Raw genomic sequence first — 14,622 nt, 5'->3', positions numbered from 1 at the left:
AATAATATTTGCTATGAGAGATGCAGAATTTTATAACAATTTAAAATATATTTAACCAACATCAACACATTTAAACTATATCTAATAACAATAAAAATAAATAGCAAACTAAGACATGAGGTTTTGCTACAAGTGTTCGACATATCGACCGTCTTCTGTTATGGACAGACGGGACAGTTTTTGAACATTTCTCGCGGAATTCATTAACTCAGAGGGGGTGAAAGGTACCCTCTCATAACTTCTAAGTATTTCTAATTCTTGTCTAGATTATACGGAAGAATGAGGAACCTTTATTCTTCTGCAAATATATCCATAGGATTAGATCCATGGACACTAAGTCAGGCGGCCTCGACGGCCAACGGCTGGGATCTTGGTTAACTATTCAAATATTCTTGAAATTGGCTGAAAATTTGCTGATAACTTCAGCGTCCAGAGGCGGTGCGTCGTCTTGCTGGAAAAATATGTTTTCGAGTTCCATTAAGGGAATATCATCAATAAGGGGTCCAAAGCCTACTAGTTAAAAGTGGCGAACTTTTAAAAACTCTGTATTTCAAAGGGGATTATGACAAAATATCAAGTGTGCTATATTTTTGGAATGGTAATTTTAAATTCTTTTCAGTTAATTAAAAATATAGAGGGTGTCCCAAATAAAAAATCAATTTTTCTGTTGATAACTCTTAAATTATTAATTTTAAAAAAATTAAGTATAATATTTAACCAAACCATTAAATTCTACGTAAAAAGATGCTTTGGAAATGTTTTCATGGAAATATAAAATTTTCCAAAGCAAAAAAGTTTCCAAGCACCAGCGATTTGTTAAAAATGCACATTTTCGAAAAACACCCCGTAACTCCGAAACGGTAACAGATATTGATGTGCGGTTTTCACCATCATGTTTTTGATGAACATTGAGCTCCAGACACCGATATTAGTTTTCGTTTATCTCCTATAGAAAAGGGTGTTTCCATTTAAAAGCGTCGAATTTGACCCACCCTGTACACAATTGGATTCAAATTCTACATATAGTACATTATTTTTATTTGAAGCACTATGCGGTGTTGCTATTTTATTTCTTATTTATTAAAACTTTAAACATAACCGAAAAACGGTGAAAAACGGTTAAAAACACTATATCCGAAAAGTGTTTAAAAACTGGAGTGAATATATAATAAAAACTTAGCTGTATTTTTTCAAATACCAAGGATCACAAAATAAATCTGCGAAGGAAAATTTACAATATCCTATATTAGGTATTTCTTATGGCGTTGTCAAAATTACAATATTTAAAGCGCTGTATCGCTATTTCTTTAAATAAGACATCATGTAGGTATGTTATTTTTCATTTTTTTTTAATTCTGTATCTAAAAGAAAAATAATATACGGGGTCTTACATTTAAAAAAAATGAGATATAGCATTGTAAATATTGCGATCTTAGGGACGCCATAAAGTTTACCCTGTATTAGGTAATGTAAATTTTCCTTCTCGGGCTTATTCTGTTATCCTATCCTAGTGTTTTTGGCAAAATTTCAGTTAATATGGAATAGAACGGCAAAAGCGATTTTCGGATTCTAGGTAAAAAATAAAGGTAAGTTTAATTAAAGCAGCATATGCCTAAAACGTAAGGATTTTTACATATTTCACATTTTGTGAAAATGAAGAATAAATTTTAAATTACAATAACAGCTACCTAAATTATAATTTACCCTGTATAGCCTGACATTTAATTGCAATAATCAATGTAGGTATGTTAAACCCATTTAAAATTTGACCCGAAAAGTTATACGGTGTGAGACAAAATTAATATTGAACATGGGTCACATTTAAAAGCAAGTTACTCCTTTATTTTAAATGTATAGAACACCCAGTATATTACTCTGGTATTCAATGGAGAATTCATATATCTTGAAAATTTTATTACGGTTGCCTATCCCCCAGACAAAGATTTTCCTAGATATTTTTATTTTCATGATTTTGCGACAGTAGATCTTTATTGTTTGAAAAAGTCTAGTTGGCTGTGATATAGCTTTTGTTAATTTAACAAAAATTAAAGAATGTAGAGTAAAATACTCAACGATAATAAAAAGATATACGTTTAAGATATATTTTTATTATTACAGAATTAAAACTATACTCTGTTTTTTTCCTCAGGTAAGATTTCGACAGACGATGACAGAAAAAAAGCAGATGACTTCCATACCAATCCATTTATTTCACTAAAAAAAGTTTCTAATATTTTTTAAGTTAACTATGAATGGGTTTATAAATAAATACGTCATGCGTCGTCTCTTATTGTTTTTAACCAGTTTTATTGGTTTATTTTAAAAATGACAGATCCTATTTCAATATTATTGGTTTGACCAAAGGTTTGACGCAACGATGAACGACAAACGGACGCCTATGCGTACGAACTCGACTTAAGATTTTTGAGAATTGTCAAACTCTTGCCAAATTATAGGTTATAATTTTGTGTCAAATTATGTCAAATAGAAATGATAAATATTTTGCATTTTGCATTTTGGACTGTGTTGTTACTTGTGTTTCGCCTTTTTTAAAATTAAGTGGAGGAAAACTCGAGGGAAAATTAAGTGTTGACCCAGACCATAGTTTACAGTTAATATTTGGTGCACAGTTTACCAGAGACTATGGCCAGAGAGTTGTATTAGCCACAAATAAAGTTGTATACCATCTCGTATATGTACCAAAAACTGGAGTATCTGTAAAATAACATCACACGACAGGTAAATAATACATTTTAGTACTGCAGAAACAAATTAAGATTAAAGTTAATTAACCAATATTAGATTTTTTCAGTTTTATACAGTTTTTTTCACAATATTTTGAAGTAATCACTTCTCGCTCAAAATTTAAATGTATTAATTATGCGTTCCAATTGTACCAACTTATTTCTTTGTAAAATAAAATAAACTACTTTGGAATTAAAATGACAGACACATCTATCACTGTCAAGGATTTTGTCGTTGGACAGACTATAGATATAAACGTATTGTAACAACAATTAGCTAGATAAAACTAAACGCTCAAATTGCTTCCTTTCCTATTCACTGCATAAAATTATTCTCTTTTCAACAGATCATTTCATGTTAAAAGGCATATGTGGAGTTCTACTTCGAAAAGCAGCTACACTTATTTCTCTCATGTTGTCGACAATAGTTGGTCGAGTTTTGTAAACACTCTCTTTAATATATCCGCATAAAAAATAAAAACCCAGACGATAAAATCAAGAGCATTTAAGTATTCTATTAATTGGTTAATGCACACTACATTCACTAACTAATAGAATCATATCAATTCTCTTTGATCTACGATAAGTTTCCAGTTTTGGTAATTTCTGAGAATATTTTCGGTTTTAACAAACATAAAATGATAATTAGTTGTAAAAATTTATCTAATTATACAGGTATGTTGAAGTAACGTCAGACACATCACAGGCACCTAGATTTGATCAAATAATAAAGATCTACTGATATTGAATCATAAAAATGAAAATATCTAGCAAAATCTTTGTTATAGAAGTAGGCAACCTTAATAGTATTTTGAAGGGAAATTAATTCCCCCTTGAATATCGGAACAATATACTGGGTGTTCCATTTAAAATAAAAGTGTAACTTGCTTTTAGAGGTGACCAATGTTTAATATTAATTTTGTCTTACCCTGTATAAATTTTTGGGTCAAGATTTAATTTGATTTAAAATACAATAGTTATTTCAACTACATATTAGGCTATACCGGGTAAATTCCAATTTAAGTAGCTTTTATTGAAATTTAAAAATTGTGCTCCATTTTTAGAAAATGTTATATAAGCCAAAACCCTTACCTTTTAGTTATATACTTCTCTAATAAAACTCACCTTTATTTTTCTTCTAGAATCCCAAAATCAATTAATATATAGGGTGTTCCATTACAAAAAAGGAACTTTTTTTGAGGACACCATGTAGAACTCTTTATTTTTAAAAAGTGCTCTAAATTAACCTACATAAAAATCCTCTATGGGTATTTCGCCACTGCACTGTAAGAAAATCTACAAAATAAAATAATTATTTTCTGTAAACACTTCTGCGTTAAACCTAAACGGACACTGCTTGTCAGAAGTTATGTTTACGGTAATACAAATTTGCCTAACAAAGCAAAAAAAAATGCTTAACGTTTCGGAAAGTTATCTCTTTCCGTCGTCGGAAGCAAAAAAATAAAAAGAATAAAGGAAAAAAAAACTATTTAAAAAATTTAAATTCAACTATTCGAGAACATTTTACTTTTTTAAAACAGATACGTCTACAAGAAACCGTTGACGTTCTGTTGTTTTGGTTTCTTGTAGACGTATCTGTTTTAAAAAAGTAAAGTGTTCTCGAATAGTTGAATTTAAATATTTTAAATAGTTTTTTTTCTTTATTCTTTGTATTTTTTTGCTTCCGACGACGGAAAGAGATAACTTTCCGAAACGTTAAGCATTTTTTTTGCTTTGTTAGGCAAATTTGTATTACCGTAAACATAACTTCTGATAAGCAGCGTCCGTTTAGGTTTAACGCCAGAAGTGTTTACAAAAAATAATTATTTTATTTTTTGGATTTTCTTACAGTGCAGTGGCGAAATACCCATACAGGATTTTTTTGGAAAGATGAATCCGCCACATAGATACAGACATTTTTTAACCTACATACGCTCACAAAATTTCATTTCAATACAAACTATCGTTCTCCTTGGAGCCTGCGAGTCGTATAAGAGCCGCTACCATAATAAATGTAATTTGTTTGATAACACTTCAAATTGTTGATTCATATCATGAAATTGGAGTAGAGATCTCAATAAATCAACAGGTATTTTCTGTTATAGATATATTTTTCTTTTATAAAATAAGACGTAGTAAATTAAGTTGTTGGATAATCGGGGTTGTGATCGTGAGATATCCAGTTTAGTGGACATTGTTTGTTGATCCTCTGGAACTTATGTCTAATAATAGATCCATCCACTATGTAAGATATATTAATCTTTGTTTGAAATATACATGGTGAATATACTGTAAAGGATTCAATTAAAAAGCATGACTATAATTACCGTTATTTTTATACATGTTATTTTTTGGAAGAACTGTAGAGTTGTATGCACCGTTAAATTTAAGACTGATATGTTCATAATTGTTATTGCCTTTTGAAAGTAATAAGTAACAACTGTTACAAGCTTGCTAAAACTCGTGACGAGACGATTCTGAGGTTATATCGCGAGTGGTAGTCAGCCCATCTATATTTTCCTACCTGTTATTTTTTGGAAGAACTGTTATTTACGAACGCAGTAAAATTTGGGACTGTTATTTTCTAAGTTGTTATTTTCTTTTGGAATTAATGGTAATAAAATAATACATAACAACTGTTGCAACTGTTGCGGTCTCAGAGAATTGTTATTTTCAAACTGTTTTTTTTAAGTATCGACTTATCATGATTTCTTATTATATATTATATATTTAAACCTCTATCGCGCATATAACGAACCATCACGGTTAGAGCACTGTTATTTCCAAACTGTTATTTTTAGTAAGTAACGACTGTTTGATGATTTCTTATTATAACTGATATATTCAAACCACTATTGCGGGCTCTTTAAAATTTAGCGACGCAGCGATACTTCACATAACGAACCATCACTGTCAGTGCATTATTATTTTCGAACTGTTATTTTTCGAAAATAACGACTGTTTGATTATTTCTTATTAAAACTGATATATTCAAACCACTATTTCGAGTTCGTTAAAATTTAGTGGCCGAGATAGATGCCGACATAACATAACGAACCATCACTGTCAGAACACTGTTATTTTCAATTAATATCTACAATATTTATTTGACAAAAATTTTTAGTTTTCAATATGTTACATTGAATCAGCATTTTTTTCTTTTACGTTTTATATAATAGACGGAATTTGTGTATTAAATTAAAACATCATTTTGATCAAATAAGTAATTTTTTATATCACATAAAAATGAATAATAATGTAAGACTGCAAGGGTCTTGCATTATTGATCTTGGTCTTGTGGAAGTCTTCCACTGGTCGGCCTTAGTCTTGCTTTTTTTACAAAACTAAGGCCAGTCTCGCCCATTACTAAGCGATGCCAACTTCACATCACTACCTAACCCTATCAGCGCACTGTTATTTTCAAACTGTTATTCTCTGGACTGTTATTTGACGATACCTTATTGTATAAAATATTTAATTCACCATTTTTTCTAACCTCTTTTTTGTTGTGTATTTTCAGAAAGCGGCGTTCAATGGCGTGGCAGCCGGGGGGGCGGCCTCGGCCACAACGGCGTCAGCACCAACACCGGATTCGGGACCGGGGGCGGCGGGGGCGACCAGAGAAACGGCGGGGGCGCCCAGGAGAAGGCCTGCGGAGCGGGGCCTGACCAGCTGGAGGGGCCGGGCCCAACTGAGAATGACCCTATTCACCTCAAGAGACGGGTGGGACTCGTCAGTGGGGTGGCTTTAATTGTCGGAACGATGATCGGTGAGTATCTTCTATCTCCTAATATGTTAATAAGAGAATCATGAAATAAAAGAATCTAATATACAGTTCTAACTACGATTCAATAAGTACGAAATAAAGTAGGTTCCCGACCATTACTACAGGAGTTGGTAGCTTGTGTGCCACTTGTGGAAGCTGGGCTCGCGCAAGTGTCAGCTGCATCTTCTGTAGTTCCTTTTGGGGTTGGTTTCTTGAAACTTGCACTGTTAATGTTCCCACTAACGACAAGTCTCTTCTAGAGGAAGCGGTTATTACAATTCAATAAGTACCAAATAAACTGGAATAGTATTGCGATATGTAAAAAAATATAGGAATTTGGAAGTAATTTCAGCATGCTTAAAACTGTTATCTTTGATAAAAATTTGCTGCCTTAAACATGGGGCTGTCAAAAGTTTGTATTAGACTTTTTGAAGAGGCATTAAAGTTGTACGTTTTTCTAGAATTTCGTTTCATTTTGAATAGGCATTTAAAAGTTATTTGCAAAAATCCACCTTCAAATTAGTAAAATTTATAATACGACCCAGAAAAAGCTACAATAAATACTAGCAAAAATGTTATTTTCATACTATACAAGAATTTGAAGGTACCAAACAGAGTAATTTTGTATAAAATAATTATGATTTTCACAACTGAAAAGGTTACTATTGTTAAACGGCATTTTGCTACAAATATTATTCCCGCATTGTTATAGGTATAGCCTATACATACAATTAGTGTTTCCAATTTTCGGAATCGGAATCTTGTTCTGAAATCCCCGAATTAGAACCTATAATCCCGGGATCCTGGGATTGATTATTGGAATCAGAAATTTCATCTAAAGAAATACTTAATAAAAATGCAGCTACATACTATATCAAAAAGAAAATGAGAAAAGAGATTTATAAAAATAGACAAAACAAAATAACATAAGTAAAATAAAATGTTTCAATTCATAAGTAACAAAAAATGTTTACAATTTTTGTTGCAAAAAAAACAAAATAGAGCAAATACGTAAGTAAAGCTTATTAGTACATATTTTGAGTCTAAAAATTAAATTTTCAATATAAATAGGAAAATTTGTAAAATAGAAAATTAGAACAAGAGGCTGATTTATTTTAGAGCAAGATAAAAAATGTAGTCTTTTAATTTGCTAACTGAATTTTTCTGGTGATGCGCCCAAAAAACAATAATTTTTTTTTTGTGTTAAATCAACTATCTATGCTATTAAATACATATATGTGGATATTCTATTTAGAAAAAAAAATGATTCAATGGTAAATAATGTTACAATACGAATTTCATTGCGATTTTTTAATGAAATTATAAGAACTTCCTTCCAACACGGGGCATAGGAAATCCTATGTAAATTTTGTAAAGGTCAAATATTATCTCCCCAGATAATTTTACGCAAAAGTAGTATTAAATTTTTTTGAAGAGGCATTAAAGTTGTACGTTTTTCTAGAATTTCGTTTCATTTTGAATAGGCATTTAAAAGTTATTTGCAAAAATCTACTTTCAAATTAGTAAAATTTATAATACGGCCCAGAGAAAGCTACAACAAATACCAGCAAAAATGTTATTTTGACACTATACAGGAATTTGAAGATACCAAACAGAGTAATTTTGTACAAAATAATTATGATTTTCACAACTTCTGAAAAAGTTACGATTGTTAAACGGCATTTTGCTATAAATATTATTATCTTGAGATTTAATATCGGGATTTTGAGGGATAAATATACACCGGGATCCAGCTACACAGATCTGATAAAGATTGTTTGTATCACAAGGACATTCCATTTAGACAGTCTATGTTTTGCTGACAAATTTACTCATCCTAATTTAGTTGTTGACTTAAATGTAAATGACTAATTATACGAAGTAAAATAATATTTAGACTTGTGTGAAATACATTAAAAATAAATATTAATATCTGATGACAATTGATAGTAAAAAACTATTTATCCTGTTTGGTCATCGAACCATATTTCAGATAAACCTTTTTTATAACGCAATACTTTGTATAATAATTTAATACCTATAACCTCCACAACCTGCCAAATTTTGTTTGAACAGAAGGCCAAATTAGGTATTAAGGTTGATTCTCAATATACCTTCCATATCAGCTCCCTTCCGTTTCTTTTCCGTTTGCATAAAATATTATATCATGTAAATGAATAGGACAATGGATACTATCCGTTCCGTTTCCCTTCCGTTCCATATCCTTTCTTTCCATACATTTTTTTGTCGGACGGACTGAACCGTATCGGAAACAGCGTTGTTAAGTTCTTACACTTGTACCAGCTCTGTTAAAATTTTGCTGACATTTATTTATTCTTTCACCCCTTAATTAAATCTATTACATTTTTCAAAAGATACAAATTTTTAAAATAAAACTTTCGTAATGATATAAATTGTACAATAAAAAGTATGGAACTGATACGGAACGGAAGCTTACGTATAGCGTCAATGCTATAAAAAATACGGAACGGATATGGAATGGATATCGAATAGAAACGGAAGGTATAGTGAGAATCAACCTTTAATAGGAATACCTATATTGTATTTTCTCCAAGTTGGCTTGTAAATGACGATTGATGATATTCACAGCGATCTTCATTTCCAAGCCAACCCTGACGCCGTTTATTTTTTCGATCGTATGGTAGATATTCTCTTTATTCTAAAGCTCAGATATTAATTATCATATTTTAACATAATTTCAATTTCAATGAATATGTTGTCTCCTGATTCAGGAGTTGAGTAGTGAATAACTAATAAACCAACAGCTGTGTTTGAGTTATTATTTAAAAGAATTAACTTAAAAAATAATATAACTCTCAATAGGTTACCTACAGAGGTTTCGTATATTAAAAAAACTACGTTCGTTCATAATATACATAAAGGGGTGATTAATTTTAAGGAAGATTACTGTGCTAATAATTAAGTTATCCCTGCTACATAATTTCCTAATATCATGGTCCCATCTCAGGTTTGGTTTTCTTCTATATATAGGTATATATAACGGATTTCTACAGCTATTGCCGTCTCTCCGTCCCCAATTTCCATCCTTTCCTATCAAAAACCTCGTCTTCATCTAAGTTTGTCGAGGTCATCGCCTGATTGATGTCATCCCGCCAACTCCTTCTGGGCCGTCCTCTCTTTCTTCTTTCCAAAGGCGTCCATTCTAATATCTTTCTGGGCCATCTGTCAACGTTTATTCTCTTCACATGTCCAAACCATGTTAGTTGTCTTTTTTCTATGTCTTCGTGTATGTGTCTGTCCATTTGCATCTGCATTCTGATGTCGTCGTTCCTTATTCTTTCTAGTTTTGATCGCCCGCAGCTTCTTCTTAAAAAATCCCATTTCAGTTGTCATAAGTTTATTTTTATTGGCTTTTGTCAACATCTCATATTTCCGAACCGTAGAGGGTTACACTTTGGACTAGGCTACTATAAATGCGTTTTTTTGTGGATCTTTTAATTTGTTTATTCCAGAGAAGGGAGTTCAATGTTCTGGTTACTGTTCTACCCTTATTTACTCGTTCTTGTATTTCATTTTCGCTGTTTCCTTTTTTATTAAATATTATTCCAAGATATTTACTAGATTTCACTCCTTTTATCGTACCAGTGTCTAAGATTAGGTACATTTATCTCTTCATTGCCTACTAAGTCTCTTAATTCCTCGTGGGTACCATGCTGTAATTTTTGTGCTCCATCTGTTGTCCGTTCTTCTTGCCAGATGTCCTGCCCATTGCCACTTGAGGGATTTGACTCTGTGGATGATATCTATTATGTATGACGTCTTTTACCGTATCCACTGTATTCTTTTACGGTCTCTCTTGGTTATTCCTAGCATATTTCGTTCCATTGAGCGTTATGCGACCTGCAGTTTTCTTATGATGTCCGCTTTAAGTGTCCAGGTTTTATATGTATAGGTCATCACTGGTAGTACACATTTGTCGAATGTTTTCTTCTTTAGATAAAGTGGCATTCTAGATTTGAATATGATTGAGTTTCTTGCACAAGTACTCCATTCCAACTGAATTCTTCTGTTGATGTCTTTTAGTAGAGATCTCGAGCTGTGTATCAATTGTCCCAAATATAGGGTGGTCCGAACTGTATTCCGGAAACTTCGGCAGCATATTCTGCAGGTAAAAATAAGTAAAAAAGTTCTTATAAATGTGTATCCTAAAATGCTTAGTTTCAGAGATACAGGGCGAAGAAGTTTAATTTTTATTTCGTTTTTTTCCAAATAATTTCTGAAGTAAAGTCAATATTTGGATGAAAATTGGTATCTGGGAGTTTTTTGACATGAGAAATTTGATTTTGATGTCAATATGACTCCTACTGGTAGAGGGCGCCACCTACATGTGTTTTCACTGTTTTGAACCGTAATAACTTTTTGTCCATACACAACCGAAAATGTCCATAAATTGTCCATAAAACTACCGATCTCTGTGACATTTTACGCAAAAAATATCTCTTTGTAAAAAGCGCTACGAGCAACCGTTCTTAAGATATTTAGAATGGAAATAGTCAGTACATGTCATTATTGACGAAAAATAAACACGTTGAGTAGATAGTTATTTCACTGAAATGATAAATTTGAGAAATTTTTATTTTTTTAAAGAAATCATAATTTTTACTGCAAAAAATAATGATAAAAAAGTTTCTGTTGAACTTTTGACACAAAAACATTTAAAATTTATGATTTCAGTCTAATAACTATTTAGTCAATATATTTAATTTATGGCAATGATGACAGGTATTGATAATTTCGATTCCAAATATCTCGAAAACCATTACTCGTAGCGATTTTTACCAAGAGATCTTTTTGACGTAAAAAACGTCATAAATGTATATTTTTTTACTCAGTAGTTTTATACAGGTACGGGCGAAAAGTTATTACTCTTCAAACCAGTTAAAAAATATGTAGGTGGCGCCCTCTACTAGTAGGAGTCATATTGACATCAACATCAAATTTCTCATGTCAAAAAACTCCCAGATACCAATTTTTATCCAGATATTGACTTTACTGCAGAAATTATTTAGAAAAAATCGAAATAAAAATGAAACTTCTACACCCTGTATCTCTGAAACTAAGCATTTTAGGACATACAATTATACGAACTTTTTTACTTATTTTTATCTGCAGAATATGCTGCCGAAGTTTCCGGAATACAATTCGAACCACCTTGTATATGTATTCTTCTATATTTCCAGTGACAATTTTATAAATTAGTATTAGTACATTTACATATTTTGAGTCTAAAAATTAAATTTTTAATATAAATATGAGAATTTGTAAAATAGAAAATTAAAACAAGACGCTGATTCATTTTAGAACAAGATAAAATTGTAAAAGTCCTTTAATTTGCTAACTGAATTTTTTTAGTGATCAAAAGCGATCAAAAAACAATAGAAATTTTTTTTGTGTTAAATCTATCTATACTATTAAATACATACATGTGTGGATATTCTATTTAGAAAAAAAATGATTCAATGGTAAATAATATTAAAGTACGAATTTTATTGCGATTTTTTTAATGTTTAAGAACTTCCTTACCACATGCATACAAAATTGCACTATATTGCTCCCATAAATGTGTGCATAATAATACAAACTGTGCAATTTAATATTAGTGATGCGTGTTTCTTTAATTGTTTGTTGGCTTTAATAAACTGCTAATATAATGGATTATGATATACCTACTACGATATTGCGCTGTACTTTTTCATCCTAAATAATAATGGCATTTTTATTTGCAATGTTACGCAATCGTTTATAATGGATGATGGATTTATAACTAGAGATGAGCAACAAATCGCAAACAGCGATTCAAGAATCAAAGTCGCAACCTGCGATTGGCTCTCATAGGAAACCGCGACTGCGATTTTTACTATTTGCGAGTTTCAATTTAGGCAACCAATATTACTATAGTTGCGATTTGCGATTTTGCTGCGATTTGCGATTTCTTCTGTTTGCGAGTTTCAATTTAGGCAACCAATATTACTATAGTTGCGATTTATGATTTGCAATTTTGTTGCGATTGTGATTTTGTAAACTAGGACCGTGATAACCTTCTATGTGCGAGTTTGAATTTTTAGGCGTTGCGATTTGCGATTTTGTTGCGAATGTAATTTTGTGGTCCATTGAAGCATTTTATAGCTTCAATGGACCATATGACATAAATTAGAATTGATTGGCGTATTTAATTCGTTTCGATCACTTCCTGTTTCACCGGAAATGACTACAATTTTTGATTTTTAAATGGCACCCTCCGTATTTTTCTACTTTATTGGAAAGAAGATGACACTCTCCGAATAGAATGCCTAGTACAATATTTAAATATTAAAATGGCAATCGCAGGTTACAGTCGCGGCGATTTAAAAATCGCAATCGCAGTTTCAATTGCGATTGGAGAATCGAAGTTTTGCTCATCTCTTGTTTTAACCATAAATCAAAGGTATTTAACAATTTTGAGAAATACATATTTAAATACGCCAACTCCAATGAAAACAACAATACAGTAGGCGGAGAATTTGTTCATTTCAGTTAGCACCATTTCTGTTGTTAAAACATTTTAATTGTGACAGTAACATTCCTGAATTATCTAGAAGAGCTGTGAAATTTTACCAGTATAGTCTACAATATAATGTGATAAATTAAAAGCAAAAACTAAATCGAATTTTTAAAAAGAAACTTTTTAAACGTGAAGCAAAAAGTAAAAATCATAAGTCATTTTGACGCTCTGATTTCGAACCGCTCCTCAAGAACCTATATCTTTAAGCATTTCCGAAGATATTTAAAACTAAATTCATTCCCCATTTACTACTACTATTCTCCTACTCTGTTTAGACCTGATGCTAATGTTGTCCCAAATCTATAATACGGGATATGTCTCTCTTTCTCTATTGCCTCCTTGGATTTGAGGTCAATTCCTATCGTGAAGACCTGACCATGGCCCTCCTCTCTCGAGTTGATGACTAGTCAACTCCATGTCCCTACATTGGAGTTCTGTGCTTGGATAAGGCTCAGCAGGTAGATGGCGCCTTCCCCTTTGCTCCTCGGCACAAAGTCCGTGATGGTCGTTTCTTTAGGGATGTTTTCTCCCTTCACTGCAACCAGTCCCAGCCCCTGCCAATTCTTAAGCTTAGGTGCCGTTTCCACCAACCAATCCGCCGATTTTTGAGATGCACAATCTAGTCATCTAAAGTCTATCCCCGCAAATCGCAGTTGACCCACATTTTTTGGATGGTTGTGTTGCAATCCGCCTGCTACTTCTTCATCTAGTAATGCCTCTTCTAGATCCGTTTGCTGGTCGGTGCATGGTCAGTGCTGCCTCTGGGCAATCCTTTGGCAGCACCGCCATTTTTACTTGTCCAGCAATAGCGGAAAAGCTGGTGATACGTTCCTGCTGCTGGTGATGAATTCACCAATCATTAACAGATTCAATAATTTTAAAAATTTTAATATCATCAGTATAAATTCAAATTCTACAATGGAGAAAAACAGTTATAATATGCTCATTAAAATATTTTCATTAAGACAATGTTCTGCTAAGGATCTGTATAAACCGCATCAACCTGTCGCTGTGAGTCCAACGCATCTGTGACAAATTCAGAAAAGCATATTAGGTTTGCCGCTACTGATCTTTTTGAATAAAAACCGTGTTTTTTCTCAATCATTTTTGAAATAAAACGTTATGTCTGGATCGGGCTTTACACACGAGCGTTACAAATTAAATTGAAGCTTGATTAATATAAAAAGTTTAACAATGAAATAATACAGAAATATTGAATAAAATTATTCAAATAATTTCAGAATTTTTTAGCACATTTAGAAACTGATTTACAATCTTTGGTTTTCAACAAGCTTAAAGAAAATATTCCATTAATTAATTACAAGTTATTTTTCTCTATCATAACGATGGTATGCTTTAGAAAAAATAGACATTGAGTCAGTAGTGAAAACTTTTGAGTGTAATCATTTTAAAGAAAAATTCCAGGTTGTTTTTAAGTTATTTGTTTTGATTAAAACATTACTGGTTATTATTATATATACGTAGGTATAACTTTTGATGTTGCAGCAATATATCAAAAGTTGATTTTT

General features: G+C 31.8%; 1 protein-coding gene across 4 annotated transcripts in view; it reads left to right on the top strand.

Annotated features, from left to right (window-relative positions):
* Positions 1–14,622, top strand: part of LOC115880828 (b(0,+)-type amino acid transporter 1) — a 91,905-nt gene that overhangs the window by 46,577 nt on the left and 30,706 nt on the right. For all 4 annotated transcript variants that reach the window (XM_030898124.1, XM_030898125.1, XM_030898126.1 and 1 more), the window contains exon 2: positions 6,265–6,513. In XM_030898124.1, coding sequence (XP_030753984.1) covers positions 6,265–6,513 — 249 coding nt within the window. The remainder of the gene's footprint in view (positions 1–6,264; positions 6,514–14,622) is intronic.

The sequence above is a fragment of the Sitophilus oryzae genome, unplaced genomic scaffold, assembly GCF_002938485.1.
Source record: "Sitophilus oryzae breed Bouriz unplaced genomic scaffold, Soryzae_2.0 scaffold_165_pilon_pilon, whole genome shotgun sequence".
NCBI classification, from domain to species: Eukaryota; Metazoa; Arthropoda; class Insecta; order Coleoptera; family Curculionidae; genus Sitophilus; species Sitophilus oryzae.
Note: the sequence above shows the minus strand (reverse complement) of the source record. Positions and strands in the feature narration are given on the sequence as shown.